This window comes from Vanacampus margaritifer, chromosome 9 (assembly GCF_051991255.1).
Source record: "Vanacampus margaritifer isolate UIUO_Vmar chromosome 9, RoL_Vmar_1.0, whole genome shotgun sequence".
Taxonomy (NCBI): domain Eukaryota; kingdom Metazoa; phylum Chordata; class Actinopteri; order Syngnathiformes; family Syngnathidae; genus Vanacampus; species Vanacampus margaritifer.
In genome coordinates this window covers 11365066-11392021 of record NC_135440.1, presented here as the reverse complement: position 1 = coordinate 11392021, position 26956 = coordinate 11365066, and the positions used below count along the sequence as shown (strand labels likewise).

The following is a 26956-nucleotide window of genomic DNA, read 5'->3' as shown; positions in this document are numbered from 1 at the left end:
TAAAATAAATCATCTTTAATATTGTTGCCCGCTTTGAATACCAGTATTTTTTTTCTTACCTGTGCAACATAGGAAAGGTCTGAGATGAGGGAGAAGCTGTCAACATCTCCACGACTTATGTATGTCTGCAACAGAATGTTAACTTTTCCGTAGCCGTTTTCCACTCCACCTGATGCGGGTAGCTCACAGTAGTTACACAGCATCTGCTCCAACTCCTCCATCTCTTCTTCACGAACCTGCCAGCATGATTCCCCAATATGAGAACATGGGAACCATAAGACACACCATCCAATCTTGTAGTGGGACACTACTGTTTGGGTTGGGGGTTAATGACCTCCAAAAAAAGGGAGAATTATTTTGGGGAAAGAACTATTGTTTATTGTGGGTCTAGTTTGATGAGGACATGAGCAACCACTGTGGTATGACCGGTACAAGAAACGATTGGCTCAAGGGTGATTGCTGTTGGTCGCGAGGATGACTGCCGCCTATCTCAGGTGTAAATGCTAGCTTTCTTGTTACACAGTTTTGTGTCATGCAAAATTACAGACTGCTTTCAACATTGGCATGTTCATAAGGATACTAATGCATTCCCAGAGAGAAACACGTGCACGTTGTCTGTTTTAACAACAGTTTCTTACGTTATCAGGAATCAATACATTTGATATTTGTTTAGTAAACTATTTTGTTGTTTTCGCTGTTTCACCCACAGTATTATTCCCCTTTGGCTGGTGGTGTGTCTTTTGTAAATACATTTCTTTCTGAACCACACCCTTGGCAAGCTTACCTTTAACTGTTCGAATTCCTCAGCCTTAGAGACGATACTGAGGATGTCAGCTTCTGTTCGCTGAGAGTTGAAAAGTTCATTGAACGTCTTTATGGGCAAAGGGAGAAGAAATAGATCAAATCAGTGGGTTATGTATTGAATATTCTTGCCTATCATACTTGTGGACAGATTAATTATTGCTGCTTTTCAGCTGGTTTTTGTCTACCTCTATAGTATTGTATCTGATGTAGAAGTGGCTGGATGTCCTCCCCAGGTCAGTGGAGGCAAAGTAGCCGGTTCGCTCTTCAAAGCGAATCATCCTGGCTTTGTCCAGCTTCCTGCCTGACTCTACCGCAAGCTCCTTTCTGTAAAGCTCTAAGGATGGATCCATCTAAAACATTCAAACTATTCAGAATCCTAATGTTTACATAAGATACACATTGTATATATTATTTAAAAACAAACCTGCAAAGCCTTGTAGTTGATGCCATATGCAAGTGGATTAGCCCTCATGCGCACATAGAGGTAGGTGTAACTGAGCCACTTCACCGCTTCATCCACATTGGTGACAGTACCCAGAGCAATCTACAGCAGCAAGACAGAAGCAAGACAAAGGAGATCACTATAACTACTGGCCTCTGTCACCATCTGATGGAGACTGAGAGAAGTTGCAGAGAGAAAAAAAAATCCTCTTTTTCCTCATCCTTCCATTGAACTCATTCTCATAATGTAGCTTTTGCATAAACAGTTCAAGGGACAAATATTTCTTGGGGGAGCTGTCATCTACCTACACTACACTAAATTAATATGAAAATTATAATGAGCATAAATTTAATTTTAAAATATGTACGCCACAGTTTTACATTAAGTATGAGATTATGTACCATTTTTTATGGACAAAATTTCCACTGAGTTTTTAACCAGATTTTATTTATGTTCTACACACTGTATTTACTGTAACTTTAAACAGTGTTGGGAAAAAATGTGAGCTGCCAAACGATTATTATTTTTTAAATCAGATTAATCACATTTTATAATTTTTATTAATCACGATTAATCACTTAATTAAAAAGGCTTTTTATCGAAAAATGTTGCCCCCCAAATATGAAGAACAGCTGTGACGTGTTAATTCTTTCTAGATTTAATGTTATGAGGACACCTTCAACATTTTTTGATCTACTGCACACTTTCATCCTCTTTTTCGAATCAGCTAATTACTTGAATAGTTTAAAATGAAAAAAAAAAAGACCCTGGTAGTTTGACATGAACAAATATTCTCAATGTGTTATGCAAACATTTAATAAATGTTTTAGTTTAATGCATGTAGTTATGTTTATTGCTCAAGCACAACCTGTGCTACCTTTAACGTAACAATCCGCTGTCAAGCTAAAGGATCTTGTGGTCAGAATTAATAGTGTGGTTAATCTGCGTCAATACATGATTATTGTGATTTTTTTTGTGATTAATCAATGAGTTAACGCTTTAACTTTGACAGCACTAGAAAAAATATTCACCCCCTTTCACATTTTTTTGAACAGAACTGCCTGAGCTCAGATAGAATGATAAAAAAATATTTAAAAATAATGGAAAGGTGTTTAATGTATGTTTTCAATTTCTTTTTTTATATATTTTTTCTTTGAAAAATATATGTTAATAATTCACATTCAACATTCAAAGGTATTGAATAAATATAACCAAACAAAACTAACAACAACCAACTAACAATTTTCCAAACAACACTTCAAGACTGACCTCAGCATTGAGGTTGTCAGCCAGGCTGTCAAGAAACTGACTCTCAATGGGATTCTGCTGTGTGAGCAGGGTCAGGTAATGGCTGAGCTTCTCATGGGTGGTAATGATGGTGCCTTCTCCATACTTGTCAAACTGTGGCCGTCCTGCACGACCAAAGATCTGCATCACGTCCAGGATGCCGAGGTCCACCAGGGCACCACGCTTGGCATCATAAATCTGTGTACCCTGGAACCACAAGAGACAGAGACAAATAGAACTACAATTATTTGAGCAAAGACAATACAGTGAGAAGATGAAAATAGGCATTATACAGTGGATATAAAAAGTGGCATGGTCTCCGAGTGGCTAGCACATCCGCCTCAAATTACGGAGGTTAGGGGGTTTTAGTCCCAGTGAAATTCTGTAGAGTTTACATGTTCTTCGCCTGCATGAGTGAGTTTTCCCCAGGTACTTTAGTTTCCTCCCACATTCCTAAAACATGCTTCTTAAAATGGTGTTTGAAGATGCCAAATTGTCCTTAGTTGAATATGAGTGTGAATGGTTGTTTGTCAACATGTTTCCTGTAATTAGCTGACAACCAGTTCTCCTCTCACGGTGGTCAGATGGGATAGGCTCCATTTTACTGTCACCCTAGTTGGGATTAGCAGCATAGAAAATGGATGGATAGATAGTTAAAACATTCACTCACCAATTTTCAAATGCCAGGATTTTGTGAGTTTTTGTTTAAAAAATTAGACCAAGATGGTCATATGAAAATGTTTTCACCATTAATAGGACCTATAAAGTGTAAGACAAAAAATAAAAAATAAAACTATTTCTTCCCTTCTCTTTTGTTGATGACTATGGAAATTACTTTGTGACTGATACCGAACAACAATATGACCTCTCTGGAGACCATGGCTTAAGATGCGACTACAAAACAAGTTAGGAAAAGCCAACAACAACACCTGAACTTTGTTTGGGTTTAATCAGAGACACTTTAAATACTGGAAGGTGTGTGTTGACACCTATTTAACATAACTTTGAAAGTAACTGATTTATTCTAAACAGCCACATCCCCAGTTATAAAGTTGTTTTTATTTTCACTCATTTACACTGCCAGCCCAGTTCAAATAGAATTTTGACGTCTATAACCGTCAATGGCAGTGAATGAGTAAGTAAGACGAGTTTAAATGATTTATCTTGGTCTTGTGTTTTTATATCTTAAAAACATAGCATTTGCAGGGGTGTCTAGACTTTTTACATCCACTGTAGGTAAAAACAACAACAAAAACAAACAAAAAGTAAACTAAGAAAAACAAGAACCTTAATTATAACAGCATGTGCTGGCAGGTTCACTCCCCAAGCCAAGGTGGCAGTACAGACAAGCACCTTGAGGTACCCTCTAGAGAACATACTCTCCATTAGATTGCGGTCAGACCGCAGCATGCCTGCATGGTGGATCCCAAAACCTTCTGGAAACATCTCCTTCATTTGCTTGTTTCTGGAGCGCTGGATCTAAAATTTTGGTTAAAAAAAAAAGAAGACTTTATTGTGAATCAGGAGACAAACAGATTCTTATGTTTTTGCAAACATTTTGAAAATAATGCAGACGAGATGGATTTTAAAAAGATGTAATTTGCTATTTACACTGAATTTGCTGCTAAGTCACTCTAACACACACACACACACACACACACATACACACACATACTCAGATTGAAATGCATCTATGATTGACAGGTGGGTCGTGACCTGGTTGTGCTCGATGGGAGTCCTCATTATAAAGCTTTATCTCATTCCAGGGGCATCTAGATAGAGGTTAAAGCACACCAGGCTGCTGCACAGTAAATATGAGCCATAACTGTCAGCAGTTGCCCTGTGAGTTGGTGTTAAGAGAACGGTTTGGACTAGATGTGAATGCAATTTTGCTGTGAAAAAAACTGAAATGTATTAGTAATTAATGTCCTTCATAGGATTAATGAATAACAAAGGGAAACATTCTGAATTTTCTGATTGTATTGGTGGTATAACAAATTGGTGGATGGAGAAATAACATGATCATTACGGCATAAGACTAGTGGCAATAGACATGTATTTATGCAGTACTGCACATACAATTCAGGGCAAAAATCTGAAACTACTGTATAGTGAATAAAGTTGGAAATACTAAATGGCTAGGTTTGACTTCTGCAGTTCGGAAACAATTAGATTTGTGAGGCTCAAACCAACAATGCGAGATGTCCAACCTATAAATTGTTGAAGCATCTACATCTGAGGAAGGAATCGCAATTTTCTTACTAGATTAGCTTGATGCTGAAAGACGCTATTGACAGGCCAAAATTTATTGATAATTATAACTTAACTTTGGCTTTTATACAGTGAATCCCCGGTGTGTCCATGCTTCACTCTTTCGACATTTTGTTACAGACTTATTTCAAAATGGAATAAATTAGTCTCCCACTTAAAATTCTACACATAACACCCTGGAGTGACAGCATGAAATTATCTTTGGACAACTTGCCCATTCCATTTTGTAGCACCACTTAAGCTGCATCAGGTTGGATGGGGAGCATCGCTGCACATATTTCTGTAGAGATGCTCAATCGGATTCAAGTCTGCACTCTGGCTGGGCCACTCAAGGACATTCACAGAGGTGTCCTGAATCCACTCCTTTGATATCTTGGCTGCATACCAAGGGTCGTTAGTCTCTGGGCAACCAGAACAGTCCAGCTGTGATTGATTCAATAACCCGAGGGGCACAATACATACTCTGCAAAATCTATACATATACATTATCAATCCGAGTGTATGCTTTAAATTAATCGACTTAAAGCTGTTGTCCGAGTGGCACCATTACAGTTTGTCCTCAGCACCAAGTCAAAGTCAAAGTCAAAATTCATACTAAAATTAACAAACTAAAACTAAAACGGAGCTGGACTGTTGGTCTTGCGAGTGGGGAGAGATTTGGACGGGGTCTGGCTGTGATTGACAGCAGCAGTGAAAACTACAAATTGCTATATACTACACTACAAGCTATGCTAAATAAACTAAAGAAATGGTATACTAATAAGTCACTAACCTGAAAATCGAGACAAAGATGTTCGCAAACGCTACTACAGTATTCCAACTCCAACTCGCTAAGGAGGCATGTACAAGATTGAGCCGGTGGACGACAATCCGTGCTTGTTCAATGAGAGGACAGACAGACAAATTGTGTTTAGGCCAGTGTTTAGCCTGAAGATGGCGCCACACAGACGGTTCTTGCCCCAAATTGAAGCTTTAAACAAACATGCACTAAAATGTCAAAATAATGGCTAGGACATGTAGACAGCATTGATAGACACCCATTTATACAGATTACCAGCAAAAAACAAAAAAACAGTTGATTTGGTGTTGAGTTGCTCTTTAAGCAGCAAGTGCCTAAGTGCTCAGCTTGTGAATGTCACATGACCAAACCCAGAAAACGGGTGAGCTGTCACGGTTGTTGGATAAAAACGGGTAAATGCTTCCTTGGTTCAGCCTAGCTGACAAGAATAACATCAGGGTATTCAGTGTGTTCTTGGTTTATTCATTCTTTTAATTGGAACAGTACTTGGGTAGCGACTGATGACGTTTCACAAAAGAGGACAACAAGACTAATTAAGAAACAGCCGGTAAGGATATTTGATTTGTTAAAACCCAAAATAAGACAACAAACATTTAGACATTAGCGAAATTTACATCCCTGGAATACAACAGAGGCATTCAAATATAGGAATACTGCATACAACGCTAAAGTTTAAATTATCTGCAATAAAATCCTCCCTGTCTGGACCCATTTTATACTTCGACTTTGATTTTAAGAAACCACCACAACTGAGGAAAAGCAACCAATCAGAGACAGAAGGCATGACCAACAATGATTCTCATGCATTCACAAGCACAACCACGCGGCCTCACAGGTTACATTGGAATTTAATGAGCTTTGTTGAAACTACAGCAGAAATCCATGTATGGTAATCACAAAAATAAATAAACAAATAAATAAATAGTACTTGGGGAGGTTGAAAAAGGGAAGTGTTGTGTAGACCAAGGAAAACGTCTAAGCATTAACATAGAAAACTTTATATGTCTTGAAAAAGACCAAGGAAAACTTCTAAGCATTAACATAGAAAACTTTATATGTCTTGAAAATAGGAAATGCGCAACAAAACAAATGAGGTACTAACGGGTGGAACGTCTGTGACCGAACTGTAAGAAACCGCTTAAAGGGAATGGGATTTACATACAGAAAAGCCAAATGAAAGCCATTCTTTAACACCTAAACAGAGAAAAACAAAGCTCCCGTAGGCTAAAGAAAAGCAATTACGGACTGTGGTTGACTGGATGAAAATGATATTCAGGGATGAATCGCAAATCTGCGTTGGGCAAGGTGATGATGCTGGAACTTTTGTTTGGTGCCGTTCCAAAGAGATTTACGAAGACTGCACGTGGAAAATGTGCAAATCATTGATGAGATTGAGGCTGCATGTCAGGTAAGGCAGCCATTACATCTTCAATAAATGCACACGTTCACATGACATTTTGGGCATTTTTCTGATTCAATCGCTTGAAATGATGTTTAGCGATGACATCATTTTCAAGATACATTTAACACTTAACACATTTTACAACAGAGCAAAAACAGTTAAAACCATAATGTCCGTGTCATGGCTTTCAAATAGTCCAGATATCAATACAATCAAAAGTCTGTGGTGGAAAATGGTTTCCAATGTGCAAAGTTGTGCAAAGAGGAAATTGAAGCCAGATTGATGAAGAATATTGTTTGTCACTGGTTAAATCCATGCCTCAGAGACTGCAAACAGTTATAACAGTCTGAAGTGGTGCAACAAAGTACGGAGTGGTGTAGTGTTTTATTGTCTTGGTTTAACTTTTCTCTTTTCGTCAGAATTCTGTATTTTTTTCTCTCTACTTGATCTAAAAAGAAAAAGAAAAAAAGGAGAAGGTAGTGAAGATCTTAACAGCTTGGCATAGGGGTTGCACATCCAAAAATATTTGTGCTGGTGGTGCTATTAAAGATGACTTTGGTGCAAAAAAGGCTGTGGGCCGTGTAAAATTTGCACTTAAATGTGTTTGTATGCTACATAATAATTTTTACCGAGAACAACAATATCCAACATACAGCATTTGTGTGAAAACACACGCAGCCTGGTGGGAGCCTTCAGTCAAGTTTGTACAACAAAGCCATGCGAGATGTGGGGAAGGGAAGGTAATTGAAATGCTGCAGCAGAGGCTTTGCTTTGATGTGTCAGTGTGTTACAAACTTGATTCTAGGCTCTAATCTAAGGTGAGTCAGCGCTGATGTCTGCTGTGCCATGGCTACATCTGAGATGGCAGTGACCTAAGCTCCTGATCACATCCCATTAGGCTCCACCACATGCTGCTGCTGTTGTTGCTGAGCTTGCTCTGTCCACAGATAACTAGCTGCCAGCTCTGTTCATTGCTGATCCTGCTTGCGAACGTGCAGAGAATCTTAGCTTACACTGTAGGTTTATTTAAATGTTGAAAATGTTGTGAGAACTACTGAAATAGCATTAAATAGAAATAAAAGCAGTTTGAAGATTTAAGATGACTTAAATTGCATAGAAAAGAAGCAAACTTTCAATAAAATTGGCCTTAGTATTGGAAACATTAAAAACATCTAAGGTGAGATTTCAATGCGAAAAGAATCACACCAAAATGTGTCAAACAAACAAGCATTACTTCTGTTTAAAGAAAAAGGTGGAGCTATTTCATTGCATTACTGTCTGTGCAAATGCACGCAAATACCAATTAGCACTCGCTGAATAGATGGTCCTCATTTCCCTCTCGATTATATGCCATAGATTATCAATGGGGTTTAAGTCAGGCGAGTTGGCTGGGCAGTCAAGCAAAGTCAAGTAACCTTAATTTATAGAAGGCTTGGACATCAAACCAGCTAGACAAAGTGGCTGGGGAGAGGGAAATCTGGGTTTCCCTGCTAAAGCTTCTGCCCCCATGACCTGACCACAGGTAAGCGGTAGAAAATGGATGGATGGATGGATGGGATTCTAACTGACTTTATTTAAAACCATATTTATTTTCATATACATGGGCATGCCATTCAACTGAATCTCTTTTTTTCTTTGGGTTGTGGCTTATCGCTGTTGATCAATGTAGCACAGAGCTGTTTTGAGCATGGTGACAGGCTGTCATGGATCTGACAACGCGTGGACAGGTAGTGGGCTAGTTTCTTAAAAATAGCAGCAAATGAAAGCAAACATATTAATGAGGTCTGTGTGGCGGTGATGTGAACTCCCTGGTGGCTACATAATCAGATGCAGTCTGTCTACATGGGCAACAAAGCTAAAGCTGAGCCTCTGAAGAATACACACAGATTTTGAAAACATAGACCTCCCTCACAAGTTAAAAAAACAAAACAAAACAAAACTGAACCAAATGCTGATGATATTGTATGTCTTAATATTTTCATCTATGGGGGAGAATTGAATCTGATCAACTAAGGATGTAGCGGAGTTGAGCAGAAGTGGCAAGCATTTTGAGGAGACGTTTAAGGCAAAAAATGTCAAGGGTGGGTGGGTGTCAAAATGGTCATGATCACTATTTACTTGAAACTACTTAAGTAACGTGGATACTGCTTGGAAAACATTCACAACTTATGTCCATGGAAGCCTACTATCTTAAATCTTTTTCCTTCTTTAGACTGCAAAATTGCAACTGTGTTACAAAACAAGAGTACTGTAATAAGCCCATGGGACCACAAGGTGTCTCTTAAACTCCACAGTATTTTGGTGGGGTTTCATCTCTAGGGACTGGATATTAAAAAGTAATGTAGGCAAAGAATGGAGGATAAGGCTGAGAAGAAAAGTCAAGCAGGCTCATGCAGACAGCAAGCCTGGATAGAAACACTGTATAATCTCAAACTAACAAAAAGACTACAGCATACAGAAAAAATGCAATGAAGAGGTAAATTAAATGTGAACATAAAAGCAGGGAAGCATTAAATTGCTCTGCATCACACTTCATGTTATGTTCATTCAATTTGTTATTGCAAAAATGTAAACACTGATTTGTTTTATGGAAACATTCCCCAACAGTGCATTACTGTAAAAACAGGGTAAATTTTAATTACAATGGAAGTCTTGTTTTCAAGCATATAACGAGCAAGAAATTGTACAAGCGCCAATTCCAATGAAGTTGGGCCATTGTGTAAAATGTAACCCAAAATGTTTTATTTGCAAGTCTTGTTCAACCAATATTCAATTGAATACACTACAAAGACAATGTATTTGATGTTCAAACTGATAAGCTAAATTGTTTTTTGTGTGTGCAAATATTCAATAATTTCCAAATGTAATGCCTGCAACACGTTCCAAAAATGCTGGGACAGAAGCATCTTTCCCATTGTGTTTCATCACCTTTCCTTTTAAGCACACCCAGAAAGTGTTTGGGAATTTAGGAGATTCATTGTAGAAGGTTTGAAAGTGGAATTATTTCCATATATATATATAGTTTTTGCTTGATGTTCTATCTCAGGTCTCCGCTGCGCCGTTTTTGCGCTTGATACCACAACATCTTGCTTGTAGACTGTTTAAATGCGACTGATTTTGCAAGGCCTACAGAATATTGTGTTCTTTTGCAATAAAAACATGGACCTACCAAAAGAAACATTAGTCTCTTCTTTCATCAGGAAAGAAAAGTATATTTCTATCTGTTTCAATTTTGCAGCAATTAGCATTAGAATATAGGTAGGTTTCATCATTATTCACAAATCTGTTTAAAACAGTGAGGAAAACAGCTTGTTGCAAAATGGCCCTGGTTGATCTCTTATAGTCTGCTGCCACCTGTATGGCTGTTTTAATAATAACTACCATTCTTCAAGCGTCCCTCTTCAGTTCAGAGGCTGCATCAAAGCCTTCTGTATAATTATTATTATTTTTTTTAAAACGTGTAAATATGTCTTTGGGAGCATCGTCATATTTAAAATAGAACGTATTTATACATTTTTGGGAGCAAATGAGTGAATTAAGTGTGGCGACGTGTATCGTGCGGCATGCTATTGGATAGTATTACCAGAAGGTTTTCACTCATTTAGCAAACGATACACAGTAATCACCAGTTCACTCCCCAAAAAAATATTCTGTGATAATTGATTTCTGTAGCAGCAGTAATAGATACAAGCTTGATTGGCAGCTTTTCAAACTCCCATGATAAACCAATTAAATGACACAGAAAAGTCGTATTGACTTCCATCTTTTAAAGCTGGATAAATAAACACACAATATGACTGACCTTTGAGGTGCTTTAATTATCTGCATATGCATATTGGAGATTAGCACACCTATAAATATTAATGCAGGGCCATTTCCAGAGTGCAACTAAGCGCATTATCTCTGTGTGGGCTTAAAGTGGAATCGCCTTGATGCCCCTTGCTTCACAAGCACATGCCCAACCGACAAACACTCACAGAAAAAAAAAATGGAGTAGATAATACTCATTGCGCTGAGATTGGGTTGAGGTAATGTAAACTAAGTGCATATAAAACAAACTATTCTACGAATTCTACGAGCACATATTTCAGGAACAGTTGCGACAATTGCCTTTGAAAATCTGCTTCAAAGAATAATCAGGCGACAAGGCACCATTTTTAGTCGGCCGACGTAATCTCCTGTCTCTATTTCCAGCTTTGGAAAGCAGGGAAAGTGATCTGATTTGTATACATATCCCTTTTAAATAGAGAGGAGATTAGAGACACATCAATCATGGCTCAGCCCCAGGGAATGAAGGAAAATCATCTAAATTTATCACATTGACTTTTGCTGCAAGTGATTTAAATATGGGAATTTCAGCTCGACTGACCATCCTCTGTGTGAGAGTAGAGCTCCACCTCTGTGTAGTCTCACAGTAGATACACTACTAATTACTTGACTGCAATCACTCTTTATCTTCATTGTGTGCACACATACCATCTTAGGCAAGCGCACGCACACGCACATTTATGCTATATGTAGATACAAATGGGCAAATATATTGCAAATGTTGATTTGCATTGTACCTGTTTTTCACACTGGCCGTAGTCTGGACCCTGGTCTGGTTGAAAGACACACGATTCTCCATGGTTCTTAGCCATCTCGATTAGCCCCATGGCTGTCCTCACTGTAGCGTTACGAGCATGGACGAACACCATTACCTAAGCATTAAATGGCAAATTTAACACAAATGTCTGTCCGTCTGTCTATCTATATTGTTACGTCATATCTAATTTGATATAGAGTAGAAACTTGGTTCAAAGTGACCCAGTTTGTAGCCCAAAGCGTTTGCAGAGGTAATGTTTCCCTTCTTAGCAAAATGAATGGAAATGCAATTCATTCTTCCCAGCACCAAAGTGAAGTTATATTTATCTTGTTTTCTTGGGGAGTGTGATTAAAATAAATACGGCAGAACAGGGGTAGGCAACTTTGATTGGCCCCAGCCAATTTTTTCCCCGAACAATTCTATCATGGGTCGAAATTACGAAAATTATTATGGTATTACTGTATAACGTGAGCTGAATATTTTGAAATATGAGCTGGAACATTGTGAAACTTGTTTGATGAATGTCTCATTAGGAATGAATTTTTTTGTGGAAATTTTATTGCTGATAAATATAAAATATTGGCATGTGGGAATTTTTCTAATGTTGAAGAAAGATGTTGCCTTGTATCAGGCTTCTGCGGAGCTTGAAGATGCAATGATCTATGATCACAAGACTAGACTTGGTGACCCCTGATATAGTCTTTACATAAAGTAAGGGTACCATTTGTGCTGTAGCACCAACCAATGACAGCTGTGCAAACAACGGGGAGAGTCATCACGCAAAGAATAAAACAAAGTAATTACAATACAATGATATGTGTGCAGATGATGCAGATAATTGTTGCAGTACTTGTGATTATCTGAATAGGGTGGAGAAATTACCTGATGGCCAGCTTTAACTTGTTCAACAACTTTGTTATAGCAAACCTCCTCCGTGTCATGAATTTGCTGGATCTAAGAAAAATTGAAAAATCACAATTATTATTCTAATTCACAAAGTCATGTTCTGTTCTTATCAATATCAGCTTTTCGTACAGTTTGTGGAGTCAAAAGACACCACGCGTCCTCATGCAGCAAAAAGCCGTATGTCAATCATGAATCTTGGATTCATTTTTGTGATACACTGTAGCTCACAAAACATCTTATATAACTTCTCAAGGGATAATACGATAGAAATTAAACTTGGAAAGGAGGTACTTTAGTCACTTTACAACTTGTACAGCAATACAGATATACTATCCTCTGAAAATTTTTCAACACAGTCATTATTGCGCTTCATGGTAAATAACTAAATATTGGTAGCATCCTGGTAAGGACTACCACAATTATTATGTATTGCCATGAGTCAAGAATGATGGTAGCATCATGATCAGACGCTGCCTACCAGTGCTGTGGTTCACTGATGGAAACATGCATTCCAATACACACTGCAGTGTGACATACTTGTGTGAACAGCTGTAGTCATTTTCAAAGCACAGTAAATCTATGACATCATACAAACTGTACAGTGACTACTAGTTAAGTTAGTATTGTCCCTTAGAAAATATAAATGGGTTGCTGACGTGACGGGAGTGGTAGTACTGTTGTGAGGTATCATGTTTTCCTCTGTAAATATAGATACAGTATACAGACGCTCCCCTACTTACGAACATTCGAGTTACGAACAACGGTACATACGAACATGTCTGCGCGCATGCGCGCATGTCAAAAAATGTTCGGAAAGAGATGCTGTAAGTTAGATTTTGTATTGCGCACCTTTTTCCGAGTACTGTAGTGCTTCTTTCCGCCGCTAATACAGACGCTTGGCGCTGTGAGAGCTCACCCAGCATTGGAGGCTCAGCAACGTGTCGAGGAGGAGGAAGAAGAAGAAACGCCTGTCATAGATAAAGCCATCGCACTCTTCGAGCAGCAAGACCCAAATATTGAACGTTGCACAAAGGTTGCAAATCAATTGAATGATGCCATACAGTGCTACCGCATCATTTATGATGAAAAAAGAAGAAAACTGTGCAATCGTAGTTAGATCGCTTCTTTCGGCCAGTTTCTAGTAAATCCTCCAAGGAAGATACTCATCAACCCTCATCTTCTTCTCCGCGACCCTCAACTTCTTCCTACATTGAAGTTACGGCGAAGGAAGTAACTTTTGAAGCCCATTCCAGCGATGACGAAGAACCTCTCATGATATAAAATCCTTCTCTTCCTCCTCCTCCTCCTTCATCAAATCCTTAAGCATCGAGTACATCTTCCAAAAGTAAGTTAAACTTCATTTTATTTATCTTATTACGTACATGTACATACTGTGTGTGTCTCTCGCTCTCTCTCTCTAACATACGTAGTACAGTACTGTACGTATTCTCTTTAAACATAAATTATAATACAAAATATAGCACTGAAGCAACTTACGAACAAATTCACCTTACGAACGATCGCTCGGAACGTAACTCGTTCGTAAGTTGGGGAGCGTCTGTACCATGTTTAAGATCAATGCTAACTTGACAGAATAATTCAAAGTAAACATTGGCACTACCAAATATTTGCCATCAGTGTTCTTTTACCTTGTTAGTAGCTTTAATGCCAACAAAGGTCTGTCCGAGTGGCACTGGTCTGAAACGACTGTCAAAGAAGAAGAGGCCAATATACGGGTTGACATGCAAGAAGGTGGCCACATCTAGATAGTTGGGAAGAGTGGCTGATAATCCCAGAATCCTAATCATACTCTGGGTGGACTCCACCTGGTAGGCAAAAACACATAATAAAAAAAAAACAGTAAGTTCCCTAAAGATGGGAATCGATCATGAAATATGACAAGGATGTCACGTGGACAGCCACTACCATCTTAAGTGCAAGCTTGGTGAGTTGGCATCACTCACAGTGCGTGTAAATGATCAAATATCAGTATATTACTAGTTTGCATTCAAAAGCATTCCTAAATGTTGTTTTAGCTGCCTTATAAAACAAAACCACTGTTCATGTCAGAGGTGTTATGAAAGCAAAAATATTAGCAAAGTCATTGTTCTGCTTAATATGTTTGTTTTCACAAAAAGCAAATTTTCTCCGGATTTTGGGGAAAGCGGTTGAATTTCTTAATACTTATCTATGTACTACTGCCGATTACTTTGGCAGGAATTGATTGTATGTGAAATTGCACCAGTCTGACCGCAGCATTGGGCGCAGGGCAAAAGTGAGGCTAAAGAGTTCATCTTATTGTAGGTGAAGTGAAATAAATGCAGGTGCTCAAACAAACAGTGTATGCAGCAATCTGTCTCTTTTGCCCATGTCAGTTGCGAACAAGCATGTACTCATTGTATTTTGCACAGATTTCCAAAAACAAATTTTAATCTGTCTGCATCTTTGCTGATTTAATGTAATTATTTTATTATTTAAGAGGCAGTAAATATAAATACTAATACTACACAATTTTCACAGCAATTTTTTTCTACATACTCTGTCTTGCAATAACCAGAATCTATTTTTTGTCCCAAGACAAGATAAGAAATGTTAAGATACGATAAGACAATGTTTAATAGTCGCATAATGGGGTAATTTGCAATTTTTTCTTGAGATTAAAAATAAAGCAGGATTCTGAACCATTTCAGAGAAAACAGCTTAATGATGACAATAATGTAGTCTACCTGTCTGATGGTCCTGGCCACAAGGCTCTCGAGTACTGGTCCTCGATCTTCATGAAGAAGGTGAACTTCATCCAAGATTAGGAGACGTACAATCTGGGAGAGACCAATGTCTCCAACACTCTTTCTTGTCACAACATCCCATTTTTCGGGAGTGGTCACTAACATCTGGAAACACATTTGGTCTTCCATAACAAAAATGCATTTACAAATTATATATTTGTTGACCATGATCAATCTTTTACAACAGTTACCACTAAAGACTGGACCTTGACCAAGGACCCACTTCCAGAGAAAACCATCCCCAAAGAACAATGTTGCCACCACCACGCTTCACTGTGGGTGTTCGTGTGGCAAACCTTCCTTTTTGGAATTATGGCAGTGCTTATACTGCTCTGCAGAGGAGCTAATACTCCTTGCACACTCTGACAATGAGAGCGCCACTGTCACCTACTGTGGTGGATGTGCAATTACACTTTATGCTAGTACAGCAATTTACAAAAAAAAATTTTCCTGTGGTCAGATACCACTCCCACCCCCCAGCCAAAAAAAGATATTCAACCTTGGTTTCACTGGACCATAACACATTTTCCTACAGCGATTGTGAGATTTCTAGTGTGACATTGCAAAATGCAGCCAGGCTTGGATGTTTTTCTGTGTAAGATGAGCCTTCCATTTTACCATCTTACCCCGTATCCCAGATAGAAGACAGGAGATTGTTCAATCTTGCTGTCAGCCTCTCAGCAGCGTCGCTAACCAATTTGTTCTGTTATTTTCATCTATTTTGAAGGGACGTCCAGTTCTTGGTAATGTCATGGTTGTGGCAATACGAAGCTTCTTTTTTTTTCTCTTTCTCTCTCTCTTGTGCTGACTGATACTTTTCAACAAGGACGACTCTCTGTTGCTATGGAAGTTCACTGTAGACAATGCCTTATGCTGACAATGATTACAACCCTGAGTACGACTGATGAAATTGTTAATGATGCTATTCGAGTCATTTTTTAGGTTATTCCAAAGGAAGCGATAGCAGAGCAAAAGGAACCTTTAATAGCTTTTTCTGAAAATGCATTGGACAACTTAACAGACTTTTTGCATGGAGACCTATTTTCAGACCACGGCATGTGCAGGCAAAATTTCCAAGGACGTTTCAATTCAATTGATACCTGCACAAAACTCGCCGGGAATCACCGAGGTGGATTTTGATCATGGACCTAAAGTTGTTGTCATCCCAGACTTTCTTGATGATTACACTTAGTGAAATGCTTAAGTGGACTTTTGGAGCATGTACTGTAAAGGTGATAAATTATACACCGCATTGATTAAAGAGCTCAAATTTTCAAAACTGAAATGTTATCAAACCAAACAAATGGTGTTACAAATAAAGATACTCCATCATAAGATGTACAAATGGTAGTCAGGCTTATGAATATTCCCATTCATCCTGGTCATTTCTTTCTCAAGGTATTGAATCAACTGTGACGGCAACGTCTTTTAAGATAATCACAGCAGTCCAGTTGTGATCGATACAATGGCCTGATAAAGAAAAAAAATGGCAGGCTATCATTTTGAGTTACCTCATATTGTGATTACAAAAGTGTCAGGACAACTATTAGTACATATGAAGTTTATTCAAGATTAATCAGAGCCACTTTAAAAATCGGCAGGTGTGTATTTAAAGGTGTATTGAAGGATTTTCTTAAAGCTATTTTCAAAGTACGCGGTGAGCTCGTGTAGCTTCAACGATGAATGGCTGAATCCGAAGCTCAGCAGCTACATGCTACAAACACTCGAACTGCGCAGGCGCAGCTATTAACATGCACGCACAATGTTGTTAAGGCAGATTGATTGATAGGATCAAGAAACAATCATTTAGATGAGCCGGAAGATGCAGCAACAAAGAATCCTTGAATATGATTGGTCAATTTTGAACGTTATCTCAGTTGTTTACTTTTACTTCACCAATTAAAAATATTTCAATTTCTTTCAAGTTAATTGTACAGGTTGAGGCCACATTTAATGGTGTTGATGGTGGGAGTATTAAAAAAAACAAAAAAACAATTGGCATTTGGACAGGGGCATGTGTAGATTTTACATCCAGACGGAATTCAATTGAAATTCTCCTGAATAACTTCAACGATGTAATGTGTACTGTTTATTGTCTTGACGTGCTGGGACTTTCACGCTACAGGTGAAGTACTCCAGGAAAAAGGGAAAAAACATTCTAATGGTAGCCAGAACTGAGAAGCCACCCAATTAGAGGTCATTTTCCTTTTGGATATGTCAAATAATTTGGTATTCATACATTAACCTGTCCTGTGCAAGCATATTAGCCCCCAAGATTGATACACTAGATTGAAACTATACAGAAAATGTGTTTAGCAGCAAAAGACAATAAAAAAATATAAATGAATAAAAATTTGCAATGAAATAATGCTGTGACATAAACAGGACCACACATAGTCAAGCCACTTGGCCGTCCTCGGGAACATACAGTATTTGTGTGTATGTGGGTAGCAGGTACCTGTGTTCGTAGAATCTCCCCTTTGGTTAGCTGCATGTCACCTGTGAGTTCTTTGACAGTGATGCCCAGTGGCTCCAATCGATTACTGAAGTATTTGGTCATCTCAGCTGCCAAAGCCTTCATTGGAGCAACATACACAATCTGCAGACACAAAATTAAGTACACAAAATGAGAGAAAAAATGAGAAGGGTAGACACCACAGCAGGGTAAATTGGTTTGGGGATGATGGAAGATACAGAAAGTGGTCAAGAGTGTTAAAGGCTAATGGACAAGAAAAAGGTCCTGGTAAAATGCTGGTGATAAACCTTCGTAAAAAACTAAAATTGGCAAATGTCACAATTCTAAATTTACTGACAAACAGAGCTCAACAGTGACATACAGTATGTGAAGTGCTTTTTTTTGTCACAGGAGGACAGTAGAACCTACTGTATGTGTGAGTACGCTTATCGAGAACAAAGTCTCTATGTGTCTGAATTATTTAGTTTATGCTCTGTTTGACACCATGGACTTAAAAGGTGCACACTGGTACCTTTTGAGTGGGCTGCCATCAGTTGAATATTAGAACAAAAACAAAAATGATGTTTATATAGCTATATTTCAACATCTTATGCATTTGTGTTTTTGGAAAGGGCATCCCGATGCTACATTTCTTGATAAATAAAGAGCTAGCTTGTAAATCAGCCCTCTTTTTCTTTTTTTCCGTGATCCAATTCTGACGCACACACACACTGTGCAGAAGACTTTTTTGGTGCTGGACAGATCTTAGCATGGGTCCTCTGTCTAGATTGAGCATGCTGTTTCACCGTCACCATACAAGCGCTGTGCACAATATAACAACCCAAAATAACTTCTAACCAGCCATTTCCCGACAAAACTATTGAGGTAGTGTTTAGATAAAAGCAACTGTCCATATTGGACCTTTTTGCAGCATAGATTCAGTTGATTTGATTTATTTATTGCACCATAGCTACTGTAAGTATTATTCAACAAAGCACATTCCCTGAAGGACAAAAAAAACATGAAAAATAAAGCTTTTAAAACCCTTTAGCCCATCATAGTTATTTTAAGTGGAGGAGGAATTTGGAAGAGTTTGTTTTCATTTGTCAAGCTACCATGTGCAGTTTAAATTAGCGATGTTCCAAAGTTCAAGCAAACCTGTCGTAAATGCTTGGATATGATTAATCAAATTCACTCATTTCAATTTACAGTAATTTCTGGACTATAAGCCGCTACTTTTTTCACTTGCATTCGACCCGGCGGCTAATGCAAAGGTGCGGCTTATCCAAAAGATCACAAGGGGGCGTACTACAAAGGAAGCGCAAAAGCATCAGGCAGAGCAAAACAAACCAAGTGAGCCCAAATACAGTAGGAGAGACAGAACGAGAAAGAGACAATTTGTGCCCTCATTATGGAAAAGAAAGTAGCGGGAATCCGGTGCGGTAACATTAAAACACCTTCGGCTTATAGTCGGGTGCGAATTATATGTATAACAAACTCGAGTATTCCCCAAATTTAGTTAGCGCGGCTTTTAGTCAGGTGCGCCTTATAGTCCAGAAATTATTGTACCCAAAATGCCCATTTCACCCGACCCGAAAGTCATGTCCCTCTTTTCTGCCTGTTTTTTTAGTTCACTCAATGGGGTAGATGCCACGGACTTCCGACTTTCGCACATCAGCGCCGTTTCCGACCATTGCTGGCTGCGTTCCAACACTAGCACCCCCACCCCTGCGTCCCCCATTCGAATACTCCCGCTGATGGCACTACACACTCCCACCCGTCGGCGGGAACGCGCAACCGAGGAGCACAAAAGCGAAAGCGCAAAAACTGGGACGCGGCCCACACCTCTCAAACAGGAAACGAAACAAAGCTGATGTGTGAAACCCGGAAATCGGAAGTCCCGCCTCCTCCGTGGCATATACCCCATGAAGTCACTTCACGTCATCTTTATTTATATAGCACTTTCAAACAATATAATGGATAGATTAAATTCACCAACAAAAAAATTTTGGCGCCTCAGTGATGCCAAGTTCAGACCGAACACGAAATATCACTCTGGGTTATCTACACCAGGGTTGCTTCAAGCGAAGAAGGGGAGGGGCTACTTTTCCTCCAACAGAAGAAACAAAAAAAGTCAATCCAGTGATCAGTTGTTTTATCACTTTGCATGCTAAATGCTAAATTATTATCATTATATACATAAAGACTGAGTGTGTGCAAAGATGGTAAATGGTACTTCATTTATATAGCGCTTTTGCACCTTACAAGGCCCTCAAAGCACTTTACACTCATATACTCATTCACCTACTGATGACAGAGCATCAGGAGCACCTGTGGGTTCAGTATCTTGCTCAAGGATACTTCGACATGGTCACCATGGCATGGGATCGAACCCATAACCTCTGAGTTGCAAGACAACCACTCTACCACTGAGCCACGCCGCCTCATCTCACACGGTTACATGGAGACGTCAGTGTCTCCATTAATCGTAAGTGTATGTAAGGGGGAGTTAAAATAAAATTCCAGATGAAATTTGCATTCATACACTCGTGTTCATACTGCACCTTGAATTCATCCTTTTTGATGACACCACCAGGTTGTATGTGTTGCCGAATCTCGTGAAGGACAGTCAACATGGCGATGTTGGTCTTGCCAGCACCAGTTGGGGCGCAGATTAGAAGGTTTTCGTTGGTGTTGTAGGCAGTCTCAAACACCAAAGATTGGATCCTGTTAAGACGCTTCATTCCTTTGAATACCAGTTGTCCAATCTGGGTCAAATGACACGTACGCACACACACACACACACCAGCACAAGCACACATACAAACAGTGGACGAAATAGGAAAATTATAATAGGAAAAAGTTCAGTTGAAACACTTGGTTACTGTACTTAAGTAGATTAAGAAATATGTACCTAACAAAAGTATTTTGCTCTCTGACAACTTCTTTTACGACCAACATTTGAAAACAGATGTATTTCTACTTTCTTTTTATTTCTATTCCTGACTTTGTCAATATATAAGCGTACTTCTTTCAACTTCCGCATATAAGGGCAGCACAACTTAAAATATACTGCGTACCAAATTATTATGCAAATGATGTTTTTCTCTGATTATTACAAATACTCTGCAAAAGGCACTCAGTATAAATTTCATGTCACCAACTGTTAGAAAAAGGCTAATTCAGTCAAAACATTTCAACAGATCAAGTCACATTTTATCTTATTTAATAGCAGCAGCGTCACAATTCTCGCATCCATTGAACTTTTGAATAGCTTCTGCTTGAATTTATTTCCAGGATGTCAGAATAGCCTCTAAATTATCTCCAAAAAGAGCAACAAGTCCAATTAACATATCTTATACAGACACTGTTCCTTGACAATTAGCTTGTGATCAAATTCAGAGTAAGCTTAAAGTTTTTCGCAAAACAGCTGGCACAAATGGTGTGCTAGGTAGCTTCAGGCTAAAGTTAGCTTTGTTATGCTCAGGTCAATTCATGTGTGTTAACCATTATTATGGTGTGAATATGCAGGGATCTTTCTTTCTCTAACTTGTCCACATTCACTAACCTTTGAGTGAGGGTGTAAACATGGGGGGAAATGTAGCATTTTACACCTGTTGCGATTTACCACACCCAAAACAAGCCTACGAGCCCAACAGAACAAACACTTTACAGTATTTTTTAGCCATTTGCTCGAGAGAAAGATAAAAAAGCTTAAGGGTGGGTGCAAGTCATGTGGTAAAGAAGTTACTATATTTATGTTTTACTTTTTTGCTAGTTAAGGCCCATTCTATTTTCTTATTGTGGCACAATTTTGTCAAAATTATGAAATTTACAATATATAAATTATCATTAGCAATTATAAGAACTATGTGACCACATTTAGACTAGAAAAATTTTGAGTTTTCGTTAACTAAAACTAGAGATGATAAAAATGTGACTAAGGTAAATTAGCATTTTTGTCCAACAGACTAAAAATTCGACTAAAATGGCAGCCAAAACTAACAGCGCTACATACAAAGAGTACAGTATATATGTGATCTTACCTCATCTAGTTCAGAGATGTATATAGGTTTCTCTTCAAAGCCAATAGGCATTGGTTCATTAGGTGGAATCTCCACCTCTTCATACATTTTGGTATTTTCTCTGCGGATTCCCTCAGGAAGTAGCATCTAAATGCAAAAAAAATACATCATAATCATAAACAATGTTAAATTAATACATCCCAGACTTTTCAACTTTTTAAGGCCAGAAAAATTGATACAGCTAATGTATTGTATATCATCATACTGCACAAGTGGTCATAAAGTGTGGCTGGTCACTCTACGTATATTAGCAACAATATCCGTTATACAGTAGTATGTTAAGATGATAAGGAAGGAATACACTGACGTCAGAGATATTTGCACTTTTACTCTTTGTACACAATGCCTAATCCAATACTGGAAAATGAGTTATAAGTCTTGTATCGCTTTAACAGTTGTACAAGCACTCTATGATGTACTGTATATACAATGTGTGTATATATCTGTATATGTAAAATTCTTGTAAATGCATATGTGTCTCAAGAGTTGCCGAAAAAAGGCTCACCCTAGATCCTCCAACAAAGGCAGGTGTCTTGGTGGCCTCTGCATAGCAGTCATAGACATTTGGGTATTTAATCCGCTCATACACTCTTTCTCTGCCAAGTACAGGTTCATGGCGTGCAGTCAACAGAGCCTGCTCCCTGTTTGAAAGAACAAAAATGCATTTTACCATCACATACAAATGTAAAATATAGTTAAGCTGCTTCTTAATGAACTGGTGAGGAGCAAAGGCAAAAACCTACAACGTCTGCATTCCCCTTTGTACAATTAATCATTTATATGAAAATGTACTAATGTGTTTCATCATACCACAATTTCTTTGGCTGGGCTGAGAAAATTGGAACACTATCATTTTGTCATCCTTTATTAGTCAAGTATCAAAATAATTATTTTCTTAAAAGGAGAGGGATAAAGTATTTTCCCAGTTTTTTTTTGTTTGTTTTTTACTACACCACATCACCATGTCAGTTGTCTAAAAATACTCGAGCTTGTCAGATTTAGCAAAAGCACATGTTGAGAAAAGGACAAATAAAGACAAAACAGTAAAGAAAGAAGACGAGAGATCTGATATACCGCTGGGCTCTCATCTCTTTTGGGTCAAAGTTCATGAGAGCGTCTGAGCATTCCACATCATCAGTTCCTTTTCCCCTCTTCCTCTCTCTCTTCTCCTCCCTGCGAAATATCTTCATCAAATGTTTTTCCTGTTCGGACTGAATGGTCACCTGACAGCCGTAGGTGGGCCGAGTAACTTCGTCACTGGCTTTTCGGATGGAATCTGGAACGGGGGAAATGAGGTTACAGGGTTGATCTAAAACACAGCGGGTGAATCCACTGAATGCACTGTCAACTATCAAACATAAACCCTGTCATCTAGCATCTTTCTTGAGTTGGAGCCTGACCAAGCTGAAGTTGGGGTGAGAGGCATGTTAACACTTAACAATTTACACTCACTTTCATACATACAGGCAAATTACCCTCCAATTGTTTTTGTTTTTTTTATAGAAGAAGAAAAAATGGGGAAAAAAAGAAAATACATTCCTTGTTCAGAGTTTGCAACCTTCACATAACTAAATATTTATTTTTAATGGTCAAGTAGAGGGAAAAAATGGATGCTGTATTGGCAGTCAATAATTTAGGATAACAGTAAATAAGTATAAGAAATTCAAATTCATCAGAAATGTTGATCGTGTGAGGCAAAAGTGGCATTGAAGGTGTTAAAGTTCCCTTTCGCAGCCCATCTGTTTAAGGCACAACAGCTCAATAAAAGTCAGATTCGCTCCTGAAAACTGATGAGATGTGATGATTGCACTGCAGCCTGTGCTGATTGACTGAATGATTTCTACTTTATCTCATCTCGAGATTCAACCTGCTGTTTCTATCTTGCTGCTACCCGGATCCTGTCACTAGTATCCCACACACCAGTGCCCTCAACACATTACTTTTCCAACTCCTGTAACATGAGCGCCCTTTATGGTCTAAATTAATCTAAAAATCATCATCTTTGCTCCACACGTTCTGGTTTTTATGCTGTTTACATAGTTCAATACCAGTAATCATTGTGAGACTGGTTGAATGAAGTGACAGTGTAAAAGCACGTTAAGCACCTTAAAGTTAAAATACAAGTGAAGCATATTTGCCATTTATTTCCACTGTACATTTAATTTAATTTTTAATGACATAACTTTCTCCTAGGTCTCTTGCATGTACTGTGAACATTCAATCGTGGAACAACCAATAAAAACAACATTAAATTCCCACGTTTATATATATTAGTGTTGTCGAAATGTCAACATTTTGGGTATTATACTTGCGGAAATGATACCCAGGCAAAAATCTAAAACGTCAGGTAAAGCAATGGAATAATAGATGACCTTTTTTGGTTACAGTCGTGTGAAAAACCAGCATACATTTCTCTTTTCGTCCTTTCTAATTTACTGTTTGGAGAGTTCGTTAGTCGAAGGAGAAAAGTTAAAAAAACATGCGAGTCTATTGTAGTGGAGTTCCGAGCAAATTAATAGTACACTCAGACTTGTTCACGAGCATTTACTATTCTCATCCCTCCCCAGTTATACTGTATGTAGTACTGTATAGTCTAAATGCTGTTTAGACCCTGAATTAGCACATCTGTAACTTTAGCAATTTCTCCACAGACAAGATGAAATGATTAGTTTCAGGACAATTTTGTGACTGTCCTTGAGTGGCCAAGCCAGAGCCCAGACTTGAATCCAAATGAACTCTGGAGAGATCTGAAAATGGCTGGTTACTGACACTCTCCTTTCAACAAAGATTGCGGCATCATATTTATAAAAGACTATGTTCATTGTATTTATTTTTATAAATTTTGAAAAACGACAAGAATTGTTTTATGTTTCATGTTGTCATTATGTGGTATATATAGACATTTAATGAAAACATTTAATTGATTCCATTTTGGAATAAGGCTGTAACATTACAAATCATGGAGAAAGTGATGAATGATGAATACATTCCACATGTACAGTATAGGAAAAGAAAGAAAAACTTGTATTTACTACCTTGTAAATAATTTGACTGTGGCTGGGAAAGTAGGGAGTCAACAATCACTGTCCTTTGCTGCAGAAGTGTAGAGATCATTTCAAGAGCTTCTGGGCCAAGCAGCTCAAATAACTAGAAGGGCAAGGAGAGAGAGGGAGAAATTACTGTACAGTAGCTGCTGTAAGTCAATAACACAAACATCCATGGGTCCAGCAAGTATACATAAATGTCCTCATCTAGACCAGTGTTCTACAAAAGGAACACAAAAGTTGCACACATTCAGGCTAGTCAAAATAAATTATGAATATAAAAATGTTATATTTGCTGTTTGACTCTTTGCCCATTTGAGGCATCGGTTTTCATCAATCCCATTGGGCTGCACTAGCGTTTGATCTTTTGATCAACAGAATCAGATTTAAAAAGCATGTTTTAATTTCCATCCCTTCATTAAAAAGCACGATTTTTTTTTCAAATGCCCACACAAATTAATTATGATTAAGTTACTGATTTTGGTTTGGTATGCAAAATGTCAGAGAATTGGCAAAAATGTTGATCAGTTTTCCAAAGTAAAAGCAAATGTTTTATTTTGATTTAACACTAAGAAAACCAGTCCACTTTCATGGACTTACATATTTATTTTCTTCTTTATGATGCATTTTTTGCCTGGTGCAAGTTATACTCCGGAGCGACTTATATTCCAAAAACTATTTATCAATATTCAGTAAGGTAAATGGACTGTTTTTAAATAGCGCTTTATCTACACCGTTTGGTGCCCAAAGCGCTTTACAAAGCCTCACATTAACCCATTCACACATTCATACACCAGTGGTCGGCTGCTGCCAGGCCCACTTGGAGCAAATGAGGGTTCAGTGTCTTGCACAAGGACAATTTGACATGGTCACCAGGGGTAAGGATCGAACTCACAACCTCACCGATGGGAGACGACCACTCTACCATTGAGCCATGCCACCCCCACACACGTGTCATGAGGACATGACTATCCGAGAATTATGGAAGACCAAAACTGCCAAAATTAAAAATAAATAAATGACCAGAAGTGCTGGAGCTCTCCAATGCAAGCCGGCGAGGCTTCCTTGTTCGCCGAGCCACTCACTCGACCAATGACAGGCAGTTTGCAACGGCGGCGTCCAACCCAACACACACTTAGGACCGCCCTCTCATTTGAATAACATTTCGACCTGGCCGACCGTCTGCAGCACAAAATAAATAAATGTGAGAGCAGAGCGTTTTTATATTTAATTTTATTTATATATTTATTTTTGTATTTATTATGACATTTAATTGTATATTTATTTTTATTTTTTGAATCTTGTTTCTTATTTTGGGATATATATTTTTTTTTTGTTTTTATTTTCATTCATATATTTTTTTAATTACATTTTTAAATTTTATTTTTTACATCTATTTTTATTTTAACTTTTAGTCATTTATGCATCTATTTATTAATTTCTTTATTTTTTAATTTTGGCAGTTTTGGTCCTCCATACATAATAGCATGTTTATGATGGATTCATGTTATTCATTCACGCTATATATCCAAGATCCCAGATGTACTTTCCCACATTTCTGACACACACTTCTGCTAACTACCACCTCCACCACATACTTTACGAAATCTATGCATATACATCATCAATCTGTTCAAATGAATACTTCAAATTGACCGACTGTGTGTGCAGTCCAAACTGCCATCTGTTACGGGTTGCGCCTCATTATCGCTCTGCCCAAGCTTAAAATTTAGATTACAGTACAGTAACATCAATCAGACCCTCCTCCACCCCTCGCCATGAAAAAATATAAACAACATGAATACACGTTTTTTTGCAATGGTGATTCCAAAAGCCATAATATGCCTTTGGCACTGCACCACCACTCAAAAAGACTTACGGTTATGTATTCAGCTCATTAATATATTATCTTCAAAAGATTATTAAAAAGTAATATAACTACTACCACAGTTACTAATTTGATTGTATTTAACTCTTTGACTGCCATGGACGTTAAAAGACATCAAGTAAAAACCTACGGAGGGCCGCCAATGACGTTAAAAGACGTCATCCATTTATTTTTTTTTTTTGAAACGGGTGGAGGAAAGCCT

At 38.2% G+C, this 26956-nt stretch overlaps 1 protein-coding gene across 2 annotated transcripts in view; it reads right to left on the bottom strand.

The window, feature by feature from the left end:
- Nucleotides 1-26956, bottom strand: part of ascc3 (activating signal cointegrator 1 complex subunit 3) — a 54430-nt gene that overhangs the window by 23193 nt on the left and 4281 nt on the right. For both annotated transcript variants that reach the window (XM_077574617.1, XM_077574618.1), the window contains exons 5-20: nucleotides 24858-24969; nucleotides 22897-23098; nucleotides 22328-22463; nucleotides 21784-21909; nucleotides 20302-20505; nucleotides 17741-17881; nucleotides 15223-15387; nucleotides 14146-14322; nucleotides 12473-12544; nucleotides 11571-11705; nucleotides 3821-4012; nucleotides 2516-2740; nucleotides 1229-1348; nucleotides 990-1154; nucleotides 785-871; nucleotides 60-236 (exon numbers count right to left, since the gene is read on the bottom strand). In XM_077574617.1, coding sequence (XP_077430743.1) covers nucleotides 60-236; nucleotides 785-871; nucleotides 990-1154; nucleotides 1229-1348; nucleotides 2516-2740; nucleotides 3821-4012; nucleotides 11571-11705; nucleotides 12473-12544; nucleotides 14146-14322; nucleotides 15223-15387; nucleotides 17741-17881; nucleotides 20302-20505; nucleotides 21784-21909; nucleotides 22328-22463; nucleotides 22897-23098; nucleotides 24858-24969 — 2436 coding nt within the window. The remainder of the gene's footprint in view (nucleotides 1-59; nucleotides 237-784; nucleotides 872-989; nucleotides 1155-1228; nucleotides 1349-2515; nucleotides 2741-3820; nucleotides 4013-11570; nucleotides 11706-12472; nucleotides 12545-14145; nucleotides 14323-15222; nucleotides 15388-17740; nucleotides 17882-20301; nucleotides 20506-21783; nucleotides 21910-22327; nucleotides 22464-22896; nucleotides 23099-24857; nucleotides 24970-26956) is intronic.